This window comes from Brachycentrus maculatus, unplaced genomic scaffold, assembly GCF_059751285.1.
Source record: "Brachycentrus maculatus isolate JH-2025_06_01 unplaced genomic scaffold, ASM5975128v1 h1tg000131l, whole genome shotgun sequence".
Taxonomy (NCBI): Eukaryota; Metazoa; Arthropoda; class Insecta; order Trichoptera; family Brachycentridae; genus Brachycentrus; species Brachycentrus maculatus.
In genome coordinates, this window is record NW_028280884.1 from 1,450,532 (window position 1) to 1,463,141 (window position 12,610).

Sequence of the window (12,610 nt, forward strand, 5' to 3'; positions counted from 1 at the left end):
GTCTTTTACACACTGTTGGTAGAGAGCGGGAGACGCTCATCAGCGTTCTATTTGCTTACTTTTGGTAGAGCGCGAGAGATACCAAAAAACATTGTACAGATGGGAATCAGGTTTGCGGTTACTTGTGATTAGTATTACAGATGGGAATCGGGTTTGCGGTTACTTGTGATTAGTATTACAGATGGGAATCGGGTTTGCGGTTACTTGAGATTAGTATTACTAAGGGTCGGGCAGCAGACTGTCTGAGTATAATTAGGGCCGGGGTTGATAAAAAAACCGCCCAACAACAATGTGTTAAAATCGTGTTGTTCCGTACATGTTACTACCGATGAATCTCCAACATGTGCCTGTAGCAGATGTAGATGTGATCATCTGAAACGCCTCCGGCCATACTGTAGTAGTCTTCTTCTTTGTCAGTCGTCTCTCAACTGCTGGATGCTGACACTTCTAATTCTCTCCAGACTTCTCTCGTTTGAGCTTTTTCAATCCACTTACTATCCGCGATGGGGACAATGTCATAAGCCCATCTTTTCTGAGGCCGGCCTATTCCTCTTTTCTTATCCCGTGGTCTCCACTGCAGAGCTCTTGATGTCCATCTTCATCTGTTGTAGTCTACAATGCCTTAATTGCCTCATGAGGCTTCATGGTCCCTTGGTTAGTGAGAGGGTGGACAAGTTAAGTTGATACAGCATCAATCCTTATGCATTTTGCATTTGATAAGGAGAAGGGAAAAGAGTACTAATTTGAAATGTGCGTGGATCAACCTAACCTAACCTAAGATTTTTTCTCATCTGGATACATTTGTCATGGTGATTTGGTCGTTTTTCAGGCGTTTACACATGCGAAGCATTCAACGACTGCGGGGAATCATTCTCGTCATGTTCGCTGGCCGTCGTAGTGCCCGGGGAGGAGGTGCGCAGCCCGCACTTCACCCAGTTCCCGGCTTCCACCACCGTCGCGCCCGGAGAGGCCGCCTCCTTCACAGCAGAGACTGACAAGGTAACGCCCAGCGACCTGATGCGCCAAGATAATCTTATTTGACCTTAAACACCAAGTTAATCTAATTTGACCTTAAATGCCATAATAATCTAATTTCACCTAATGAATCAAGTTAATCTAATTGTCTTGTCCGCCTCCGTGGTGTAATGGTTAGTGAGTTTAGCTACCGTGCTGGATGTCCCAGGTTAAATTAATGATTTTACTCTTTTTCATTCATTTCATTCAAACCCTTTTTCCGCACATCAATGATGCATAGTGCACTGCATTATAAACACAGTGCTATCTTGATCGTTAAAACATAAAGAAAGGTGATCAGCTCTCCGCTTCAGGTACCAGTCCAGGCTGTTAGACTGCAAAATCACTAATATTTATTTTGACCCTCTTGGGAATCGAACCCGGGACCTCCAGAACGGTAGCCAAGTGTTCTGACCATCACACTACGGAGGCGGACACGAGCCATTTACCGTAGATATATTTCATTTGCTTGTTTTATTTTCTAATTGTGATTTCTTTTTCTCTTCTAGCCGCCAGTACAGCTCCAGTGGCTGAAGGACGGCAAGGCCATCGACGAGAAGTCCGCCCGCTACAACTTCACGATGGAGGGCGACTCCAAGTACCGGCTGGAGATCAGCTCCTGCGACCTGCAGGACGCCGGCCAGTACCAGGCCAAGGCCGTCGGCGCCAAGGGAGACTGCCTCGCCGCCTTCTCCATCAACGTGTGCGACAGCTAGACCTCCACACATCACCGACAGCTCACCGACAGCTTACCGACGCATGCAGAATTGCAAACAGAGAACCGGACATCCATACAGACAGTCTTCGGCTTTCAAACATTATTAACTACCAACCTAGGGCCGTTTTACGACTTATATTGACATGATAACCTAACCTAACCTCACTATTTTTGTTATATGACTTGCATAATTCACTGTTTTAAAAGTCTTATTACATTATAATCATAGTAACCGAATGATATTTTCCAGTCATGACTGGCAATATGAACAAACCTAACCGTTCTGTCATGTATGTGACTCGCACATTTCGCTGTTTCAATCCTGTATTGTTACATTATCATCTGAATATACCTCTTATGTCACTTTCCAGTCAAGACTGGCAATGTGATCTAACCTCACGGCCTTGTCGCATACGTGACTCACACAACTCACTGTCTGAATGATATTTTCTTACATTATCACCTGAATATACCCAATGTCACTTTCCAGTCAAGACTGGCAATGTGATCTTACTTAACTGTTCTGTCATATACGTGACTTGCACAATTCACTTTTTGAATGATATTTTGTTACACTATCATCTTAGTAACCTGACATCACTTTACAGTCAAGACTGACAAAGTAACGTAACATGACTTCACCTGTTTCCTCACTAAAATTATATAAACCTGTCATTTATATTAGCTGATTGTTTGAAAGTCGAAAACTGTTTGTTTAGCTAATAAGATAAATGAATCTCTGAGCAATTTTGAATGCGACGGTAAAAAAAAAACTTAACTAAAACCTCTCCTGATATATGAATCCGTAAATCGAATGGAATTTTGTATTTTTTTAATTATAGCGACAGCTGTTTTGGCTTGTAAGATATTTTGACGAATCTCCTACGCGTTGGAACGGCTGTTGCTCTTTTTAAAAAATTATAAAGTCCGTTATTTGAAAATAAGTTTTCATCTTCGTAGTTTTGACTCTTCGTCAAAATATTATTGAAGCTAGATCGAGAATTTTTCAATAATAGCAATTATTTGGCATCTTTTTCGGATGATAAAAAAAAAACGAATTTGAATCGAAATTTAAAATATAACTTAAAACGAAATTAATGAGAGGAGCTAGTATAACTTTACTCTAGTCATTTATTATTGAATATGTTTGTATCTTATTATTTTTTTAATTTATTGAATGTATTAATTTTGTTAGCTCGGAGCCCGCGGCATTCATTTTATTTACTCGCTCGAAAATCGAGCCGCGGGTTTGCGAATACGTCATCCGTTCGCAGGAGCTCGATGCTTTTCTTCCTACGGGAAAGCCATTTGTATGGAGGCAGATGAATTTTATTTATTTTACAATCTAAGCTTCATATACGGTTGCGGAGTTAGCTTTGAATTTTTACTCCTGGCAAATCCCAACCCGCACATTTTTCTAATTAAGACGCATTATTTATTGAACCGTTAGTCCTTAAATCATATATAAAAATACCTTCGCATTTCAAACGTCCACGCTTGCTTGAGTCTCTAATCAATTTGTCTCGTTTTCAACCTCCGCGGCACAGACCCGACTCGGCCGGGCAAATCCTCAAACACTCCATCTCGCTGCCCGGTGTCTGGCCGGCGAAACGCAAGTGTTTCATTTTACCATCGCCACCGTGGAGCGGTTGCGTTTCGCCGGGCAGACGGAGGCGGATTTGTGCCGCGGACGTCTGAAGATGTCCTCTGCATATTATTATATCTTTGTCCTTAATTCTCTCATTCATCAAAACTAATGTTAAAAAATATTTTTATATATGTTAAATTAATAATATAAAGTTTACTGTGTACATATTATTATTAATTATATTAAATAAATGGACAAATATTTATATTTTTCTTTTATTTCACCCAAACCTTGTATAAAAAAAACCTTATGTTACCGGGAGCGCATAAAGAAAGAGTAGGTATATATTTATTAGTTTTAAATTGTTAGCAGCAGCTGCTACCAGGAGCACATGAAGAATGAGGAGGTTAAATTATGTTATTTTCAAATTTGACAAGTAAAGTATTTCACAATAAAAGGTAATTCTACCAGGGGCACATGAAATATAAGGAGATATCTCTCACAAATCACATGTCTAGAAAGGCAAAGGAAATAATGAAATAACCCAAATCTACCAGGAGCACATAATGGTCGAGGAGGTGTATTATTTTCAAATAATGTTAGGGGCTAGCTATTTCACAATAAATGGTAATTCTACCAGGGGCAGGGGGTGTCGTTCATAAAAAAAACGCCTCTAAAGAAGGCGTGTCCAAACCGAATACCAGGAGCACAGAATGGTCGAGGAGGTGTGTTTTCAAACAAAGTTAGCAGCTGTCACAATAATTTCACAATAATTGGCAATAATACCAGGAGAACATGACGAATGAGGAGGTGTATTATTTTTCAAATAACGTTGTTAGCAGCAAGCGGCTGTCTGTATTTCATAGAAAAATGGTATTTCTACCAGGAGCACATGAACTATGAGGAGGTATTTTTTTTTTTTTTTTTTTAATATTTCAGCGGTTATTTCACAATAATATGAAATTCTACCAGGAGCACATGAGTGACAAGGAGGTGGGCGGTAACCTTTTTAATTTAGTTATCTTCTATCTCTTTTTTTGGGGTGTAATTTAATTTAAAATGGGAGGAGCATGATAAGGGTAGGCGGGACCTATTTCTCTTTTTTTTTCATGCAATTTTATTAAAAATAAGGAAATTTTATCAGGAGCACATGAAGGATGGAGAGGTTATGATTTAATCAAAAGACCATTTATAATATATGAAATAATTTATTCCACAAAAGTATATAGTGTAATTATTATTGAGATTTCATCAATATTATTTCTCTAGGTATATTTGGTACATTAAATACAGCATTCAAAATTAAGTACATCAATTTATTTTTTGTGTTTTTTTTAATACATTTTTTAATGCTAGCTATACACACAGATATATTTATTATACAGTAATGCCTCGTATAACGAACACTCCGCACAGTGAATTTTCTGTTCGTAAGCAGTTGAGGACACAGAAGTGTTGAATGACATCGTCACGATGGCCCAAAATTTGAAATTGGAGGTACAGGAGATGTGAAGAAGCTGTAAAACACAACTCTTTAGTTCCAAGCACTTTTAGTCCAGCAACATGATGTAGCTCAAAGGGAAGCTTTATCTGACAATGAAGAAGACCAATCTCTGCGATCGAGGACAATACAAACTCAGCTGAGGCCAACCAGATCAACCATCTTTACAATGACACCCTTGCACTTTTAGTCCAGCAACATGATGTAGATTTATATTATCCACTGACACTTGGTGATGGAATTGCATTTTAATATATTATTAGATTAAAACCAATATTTTTAGCTTTTCCACTTTATTTTTATTTGACCAGCAACCGGGTTTCGTCGTTACCGACATCATCAGACTGGTGAGAGGCTATACAAATTGTTATGTTATATATAAAAAAAGGCAGGAGTTGATAACCATGATTTTATATAATTTGATTTGATATAATTTGATTTGATTTCTCAACAAAATTATATCAAAGCATGGTTATCAACTCCTGCCTTGTTTCATAAATAACATAACAATTTGTATAGCCTCCCACCAGTCTGATGATGTCGGTAACGACGAAACCCGGTCGCTGGTCAAATAGAAATAAAGCGGAAAAGCTAAAAATATTGGTTTTAATCTAATAATATATTAATATGATGTAGCTCAAAGGGAAGCTTTATCTGACAATGAAGAAGACCAATCTCTGCGATCGAGGACAATACCAAACTCATCTGAGGCCGACAGGATCAACCATTGTAGAATGACATCCTTCCCCGATATTTCCGGAAGGTGTTGAAGAAGACGGAGCAACAGACAACCATAGAGAGACATTTCAAGAACAGACAACCATAGAGAGACATTTCAAGAAGCCAGCAGCCAAGAAGCAAATGATGGAACAAGAGGAATTGACCCTGTAAGCCCCGCAGACTCCTAAATTTGAGTCTGACTAAAATTTAAGAAATGTCCGCCTCCGTGGTATAATGGTGATCATTTCTAGCTACCATACTGAAGGTCCTAGGACCCGGGTTAGATTCCCAGGTGGTGGTGGTTAAAATAAATATAAGCGATTTTACACTCTTACTTACTTACTTATAACCCTTATCCGCACCCAACGGTGCATAGGGCACTGCATCGAATTGACACAGTGTTATCTTAATCATTACTTACACGAAGGCAAGGTGATCACTCTTGCGCTTCAGTAACCAGTCCAGGGTAATATTAAATAAATATTACAGTGTAAAATTACTAATATTTATTCTCACCCCCCCTGGGAATCGAACCCGGGACCTGCAGCACGGTAGCTAAACACGCTGACCATATACCACAGAGGCGGACACTCTACTATTTTACACTCTACTATTTATTTAATATTACCCTGACTGGATACCTGAAGCGGAGGGCTGATCACCTTTCCTTCATGTGTTAACAATCAAGATAACACTGCATTTATATAAGATGCAGTGCCCTATGCACCACTGGGGTGCGGATAAGGGTTTGAAGAAGAAAAAATTTATAAAATATATTTTTTATGTTTCAGTACCATATTTTTTGCTACAGAACAGATCAATTTTTTAATATGTATCAAACCCTGACATGAAGATTGGCAGCAAAATAAAAATACATAAAGCTTGCATGCGTTACATCATGACGTATGGGATCAAATGCAGAGCGGACACCGCAGTAGCATAAAACGCGCTAAGAATGTCAGAAATGAAGACTCCAAGGAGCATATCTGGCAAGAGTCTACGGGATAGAATAAGGAACACCAGGATAAGAGGTCTCGACTTCGAATCTCCGAGATGAAGACTCTCCGATCCATAACTGGGAACACATTGCGAGACCGAGTAAGAAATACCGACATCCGGAGCATGTGTAAGATGGAGGACATCGTAAGGTGGGGACGACAACGAAGGCGATACTGGAAGGAACATATAAACAGAATGTCAGAAGACAGACTTCCACGTATCGCCCTCCAAGGCAACCCTGAAGGACGCAGACCCCCAGGCAGACCTCCGAAAAGATGGAAAGACAGCTGGGAGTCGACATCCCAAGAGCGACATGCGGAGGCACAAACAGATCCCTAGGATCTACAAAAAGAAGAAGAAGACAGGATAAGAGAAATATGCGAGATCCAAGATGTCGTTAGGTGGGGAAGGCAACAATGAAGACAATGGTATGCGCGTGTGAGGATAATGGAACCATCCAGACTCCCCCACATTGCACCGCACGGCCAACCTCTGGGCAGACCACCAAAGAGATGGATTGACAGCTGGGAATCGACATCGCAGGAGACTAATCCCTCTTGAAACCAGACCACAAGACACCAAGCAGAAGAAGAAGAGAAAAAAACTGAGACTCGTGGTCGATGCTCTGCCGCAGGGGTAGGCAGAGAGAATAGAGCGCCACACCACTCTGTCCTTGCAAACATTCTTCGCCTCTTCCACGTTCATGCATCTCCTCATACATACCTGCCGATTGTTACGACTCCTAACCTGACCACTTTCGAGTATTTGGCATACCCGATCGTGCCATGTTTTTCTCGGTCTTTCTCTGCTTCTTTTCCCGCTAACATTCGCCTCATAAATTTGTTTTACCGTTCTTTCCTCACTCATTCGTTCCACATGTCCAAACCATCTCAACACACCTTTCTTAATTTCATCGATAATGCTTATCTCAGCTTTGCATTCCTTCCTTATTTCACTATTCGCACATCTATCACACATCGTTTTGTCGCACATTCTTCTGAGAGATCGCATTTCGACTGCATTCAGTCTACTTCCATCCTTCTTTTGCCAACTCCATGTTTCACTTCCATACATTAGAGTTAGAACCAGGACGTTTGAATCCAATTTTCGGATTAAAATACCGTTTATAGTATCGACATCGCAGGAGGCTTATCCCTCTTGAAACCAGACCACATGGCCAACACCTAGAAGAAGGAGAAGAAGAAGTTTTGCTATGGGATAATGCGTTTCATACAACGAACTTGCTCCTAGAATGAATTGTGTACGTTATGCGAGGCATCACTGTATACTTATCATAAAAAACAGTTATAATTTGTCAGTTAATAATAATTTGCCTTAAATATTTGTGATTTTGATTGTTTTTGTTTTTGATTTTTTTAAAGTAACTTAAATAATATATTATACCACGCTAACTCTCTTTGTCCTAGGTCTGTTTTCATAGTTTCGTGTTTAGTGTATTTGGCTACGGAGTCGGAGGTCGAGGGTTCGATTCCCGTGGGGTCAAAAAAAATATAATATGCTAGCTATATACCCTAGCTATCTTAGCTATACCCGGCCACGCTGCTGTAGCCCAGTCAGTTCAAATGAAAAAGAAATAAAATATAAACCACACATTTCTAACGTGTTTAATTTAAAATGCTTGTGAATATATATATGAACCAATTTTGAAACATTGTTCCTGAATCACTAGAACTTTACTAGAGACATCTATTGGTGAGATGAAAAGAAGCTTTTTACTGAGCAGAAACTCTTTTATTAGTATGTAAGGTCCAAATCCTGGATTATAATCGCACACATAAGAAACCTTATTCAATACACACTCAAAATTTTGTAACTAAATCAATATGTTTATATTTAGGCCTGAAGATGGAAGCATAGCTTCCGAAACTAGTCGTTAAAATAAATATAACTCAAGTGGTAAAAAAAAATGTTTTCTTTTAAATTTCATCATGTCTTACCACAAAATGAATGCCAAAACAATAAATAAAATAGAATTATAAATATCAATATTAAAATCATTTTCATTTTATTTTGACCATGCCGGGAATTGAACCCAGGACCTCCGGCGTGGTAGCCAAACGTGATAACAACATGCTAAAATGTCATGAAAGGCGGTGATTGTTTAAAAATTAATATACAGCAAATATTGTATAAGACTGTCTTCAATAAATAAAATGAAGAAAAGATATCAACAAAATAATATATAAAATAATTACGTCAATATCTCAATTTTGATATAGCCGTTTTTGGTTCAAACGTCTTTTACACAGTTACATAAATCTTACATCTAACAAAGCAATGGTTAATATTATTTAAATAAATATATTTTGACTAATAATAAAATCACATAATAGTATAAAATAAAACATAGCTTGAAGCTTAACCGGATCCACGCGGCTCGCATAACCGTATGTGTTTTCACAAAACATTCCCCGTACGCGGCTGACATAACCGTATGTGTTTTTACTTTACTCCAAGTTTCGAACATCAGTTCAACTTGGAGGGATTTTTTCATGGTGTGGAACTTTGGATAAAATAATATGTCAATCCTTGGCCTTATGACATCTGTTGAAATATCTGACTAATAATTTGTAACATCGCAAGGATAAATAAAAGAACAGATCCCCGATTTTTCTTGCGGTCGGTAATTAGTCCGCGCCATAATCATGCCCTATATCTGTCTCACTCTCGACGCTACGCATCGCCAGTGGGTAAGAGTGACACACGATGCGTGCTTTGATTTATTTATGTTACGATCTTATTTGTTTATATTACAATATATTTCAAGAATAATGTGACACGAGTGTATTATAGAGTACCAAAAAGGCACAATGAATCCCATTGAACGTTTTTGTTTAGGAAAATAAATCGTTTCTTAACTAAATACATGATAAAAGTAATCATTTAAAAAACGGCGAAATACCGCCGCGCACGGGCGTCTCTCAGGAACAAAGTGAACGCGGTTAAAATTTAAAAAATGGCGTCGATTTGATAACGCCAAAGTTATCACAAATAACTGAAAAATAGGTACAAATAACGTAGAACAGGGCTACTTGAACATTGATGTGTTACTTGAGCCCAGTACAAAAGAAAATATTCATATCTGTATTTGGTCTACAATAATGAACGTATCGACATGATTCATTGTTTCCCTGACAGGTGACACTTATTGTCACGATATATTCATTATTGTAGACCAAATTCATTCATTCAAGCCCTTATCCGCACCCCAATGGTGCATAGGGCACTACATAATACAAATCTTGATCGTTAACACATGAAGGAAAGGTGATCAACCTTCCACTTCAGGTACCAGTCCAGGGTAATATGAAATAAATATTAGAATGAAAAAATCACTTATATTTATTTGACCCCCCTGGGAATCGAACCCGGGACCTCCAGAACGGTAGCCGAGCGTGCTGACCATTACACTACGGAGGCGGACAAATACAGGTTTAAATTTTTTTTTGTACTGGGCTCAAGTAACACATCAAAGTTCAAGTAGCCCCGTTCTACGGTATAAAATGTGATGATGAAGCATTAATTTTATTTCCAAAATTTTAGTGGTACGGTTGTCAATCAATCATGGTCAATAATGAATGTGAAACAGTGTATAAAGTGATCACTTTAACCAGCCATTTCAGCTAAAAATAAGAAAAACATGACAAACCAGCATTCTGCCAATAAAGAAGAAGAAACTGATCAAATTGCCCACTTTTGTAGCTTAGTGGTCGTCACATCCGACCAACGTGCGCCGGATCGCAGATTCAATCCCCGGACAGGTCGACAAATAAAAAAAATTGCATGTCTCCGAAAAAAACTACACGACTACCCTGGACTGGCATCTAAAGCGTAAGACGTTGGCATCTCATAATTTACAGTCGAGATAATAACAAATGCAGTGCCCTAAGCACCGAACGCAAAGACAAAAAAAATTATGATTATAAATTAGCTACCATAAGCTGCCATAAAAATACAAAATATATATATATATATATATATATATATATATATATATATATATATATATATATATATATATATATTTATGTAAATATATATATATATATATATATATATATATATATATATATATATATATATATATATATATATATATATATATATATATATATATATATATATATATATATATTTATATATGTATATATTTATATATGTATATATGTATATATGTGTATATATATATATATATATATATATAATATATATATATATATATATATATATATATATATATATATATATATATATATATATATATATATATATATATATATATATATATATATATATATATATATATATATATATATATGATTTTTATACATATACCATCTTGTTCAAAACCCTCACTGACCAATACAAAAAAAATATCGCTCACTCTTTTCAAGAACGTAATAAATAAAAAAAACTTGATTTTTCAGGAGAACGTTTTTAAAGTTTAAAAATATATAACAATGTATTAAAAATAAATATCAAGCCACTTATTGAACTTTTTACTGTGCAACAGATCTTTTTAGGTTAAACCTGAAGGTTTTTTTCCATTTGAAAAATATTTAGTATGTTTAAAAAAAATTATTTAACAATACCGTTTCTTCAAAATGCAAAAACAACACTTTCTGCCCTGTAGCGGGTAAATATTAAGTTAAAAATATGCAGCCTTTGCTGGGATATTTTCTGAGCATTTCGAAAACATGCACAACTGAAAATTGACGATTTTTAATTTATGACGTTCTTGAAAGGAGTGAGCAATATATAAAAATTTCCAATATGCAATTTTTGATAAAATTCCCAACACAATTTCCCATAATCTAATATGTCAACTTTACATATTTAAATTGTTTCCTTATTTATATATAATAAACATATATATTCTATAAAATGGTAACAACGTTTTCACTGCTCGTGTGAGATTTTAAATCATTTTCAATTCCCATATAATTTTCTGCCTCTGTAGTGTAATGGTCAGCACGCTCGGCTACCGTTCTGGAGGTCCCGGGTTTGATTCCCAGGGGGGTCAAATAAATATAAGTGATTTTTTCACCGTAATATTTATTCAATATTACCCTGGACTGGTACCTGAAGCGGAGGGCTGATCACCTTTCCTTCGTGTGTAAACGATTAAGATAACACTGTGTTCATATGAAGCAGTGCCCTATGCACCATTGGGGTGCTGATAAGGGTTTTATTATTATGATTATATAATTTACAGCGTATTTCAATAATTTACTAGATTTCAAATTTGTAAATTGAACACACAAGATTGCGTTTAAAAATACACTTGGGTCTGTTTTTATGCGGATCTTTTTTATGCAATTTTGAAGTAATGCGATTTTCAAATGTAATGGAACCTATACCTTATTTTTGTATGCAGTTCAAGTCTTTTTGTGTGAATTCGCATTGAAAATTTTATAATTTACAGGTTATAACCGTTGAATGAGACCGCATCGGAAAATCAGTTATCAATGGCACAAAGTTAAGATAAAATCTTACATTATACATCGTATTAATACATCGTATTCAAGAGGTAATTTTTTGGAAAAAACAGAAAAAGTATAACATCTTCATAAATATGTGTATGCTGACTGATAATAATAAATTGTTGGATTAAAAGAAACATATCGCTCACTCCTTTCAAGAACGTCATAAATCAAAAAACTTGATTTTTCAGGAGAATGTTTTTAAAGTTTAAAAATATAACACAATGTATTAAAAATAAATATAAAGCCACTTATTGAACTTTTCACTGCGCAACAGATCTTTTTAGGTAAAACCTTAAGGTTTTTTCTCCTTTTGAAAAATATTTTGTATACTTAAAAAAATAATTAAACAATACATTTTTTTTTAAATGCAAAAACAACACTTTCTGCCCTGTAACGGGTAAATATTAAGTTTAAAATATGCCTCTTTTGCTACATATACTACTATACTACGTATGCTACTATAAAGTACATTTTCTGGGCATTCCGAAAACAGCCCCAACTGAAAATTGACGATTTTTGATTTATGACATTCTTCGAAAGGAGTGGGCGATATGTTTACTGTG

The 12,610-nt window shown here is 36.4% G+C and overlaps 1 protein-coding gene across 31 annotated transcripts in view; it reads left to right on the plus strand.

Annotated features, from left to right (window-relative positions):
- Nucleotides 1-3,585, plus strand: part of bt (projectin protein bent) — a 288,017-nt gene extending 284,432 nt beyond the window's left edge. For all 31 annotated transcript variants that reach the window (XM_088260322.1, XM_088260293.1, XM_088260302.1 and 28 more), the window contains 2 exons: nt 830-999; nt 1,524-3,585. In XM_088260322.1, the coding sequence (XP_088116448.1) occupies nt 830-999; nt 1,524-1,730 (377 nt within the window). In that variant the 3' untranslated portion in view covers nt 1,731-3,585. The remainder of the gene's footprint in view (nt 1-829; nt 1,000-1,523) is intronic.
- Nucleotides 3,586-12,610: the final 9,025 nt, after the last annotated feature.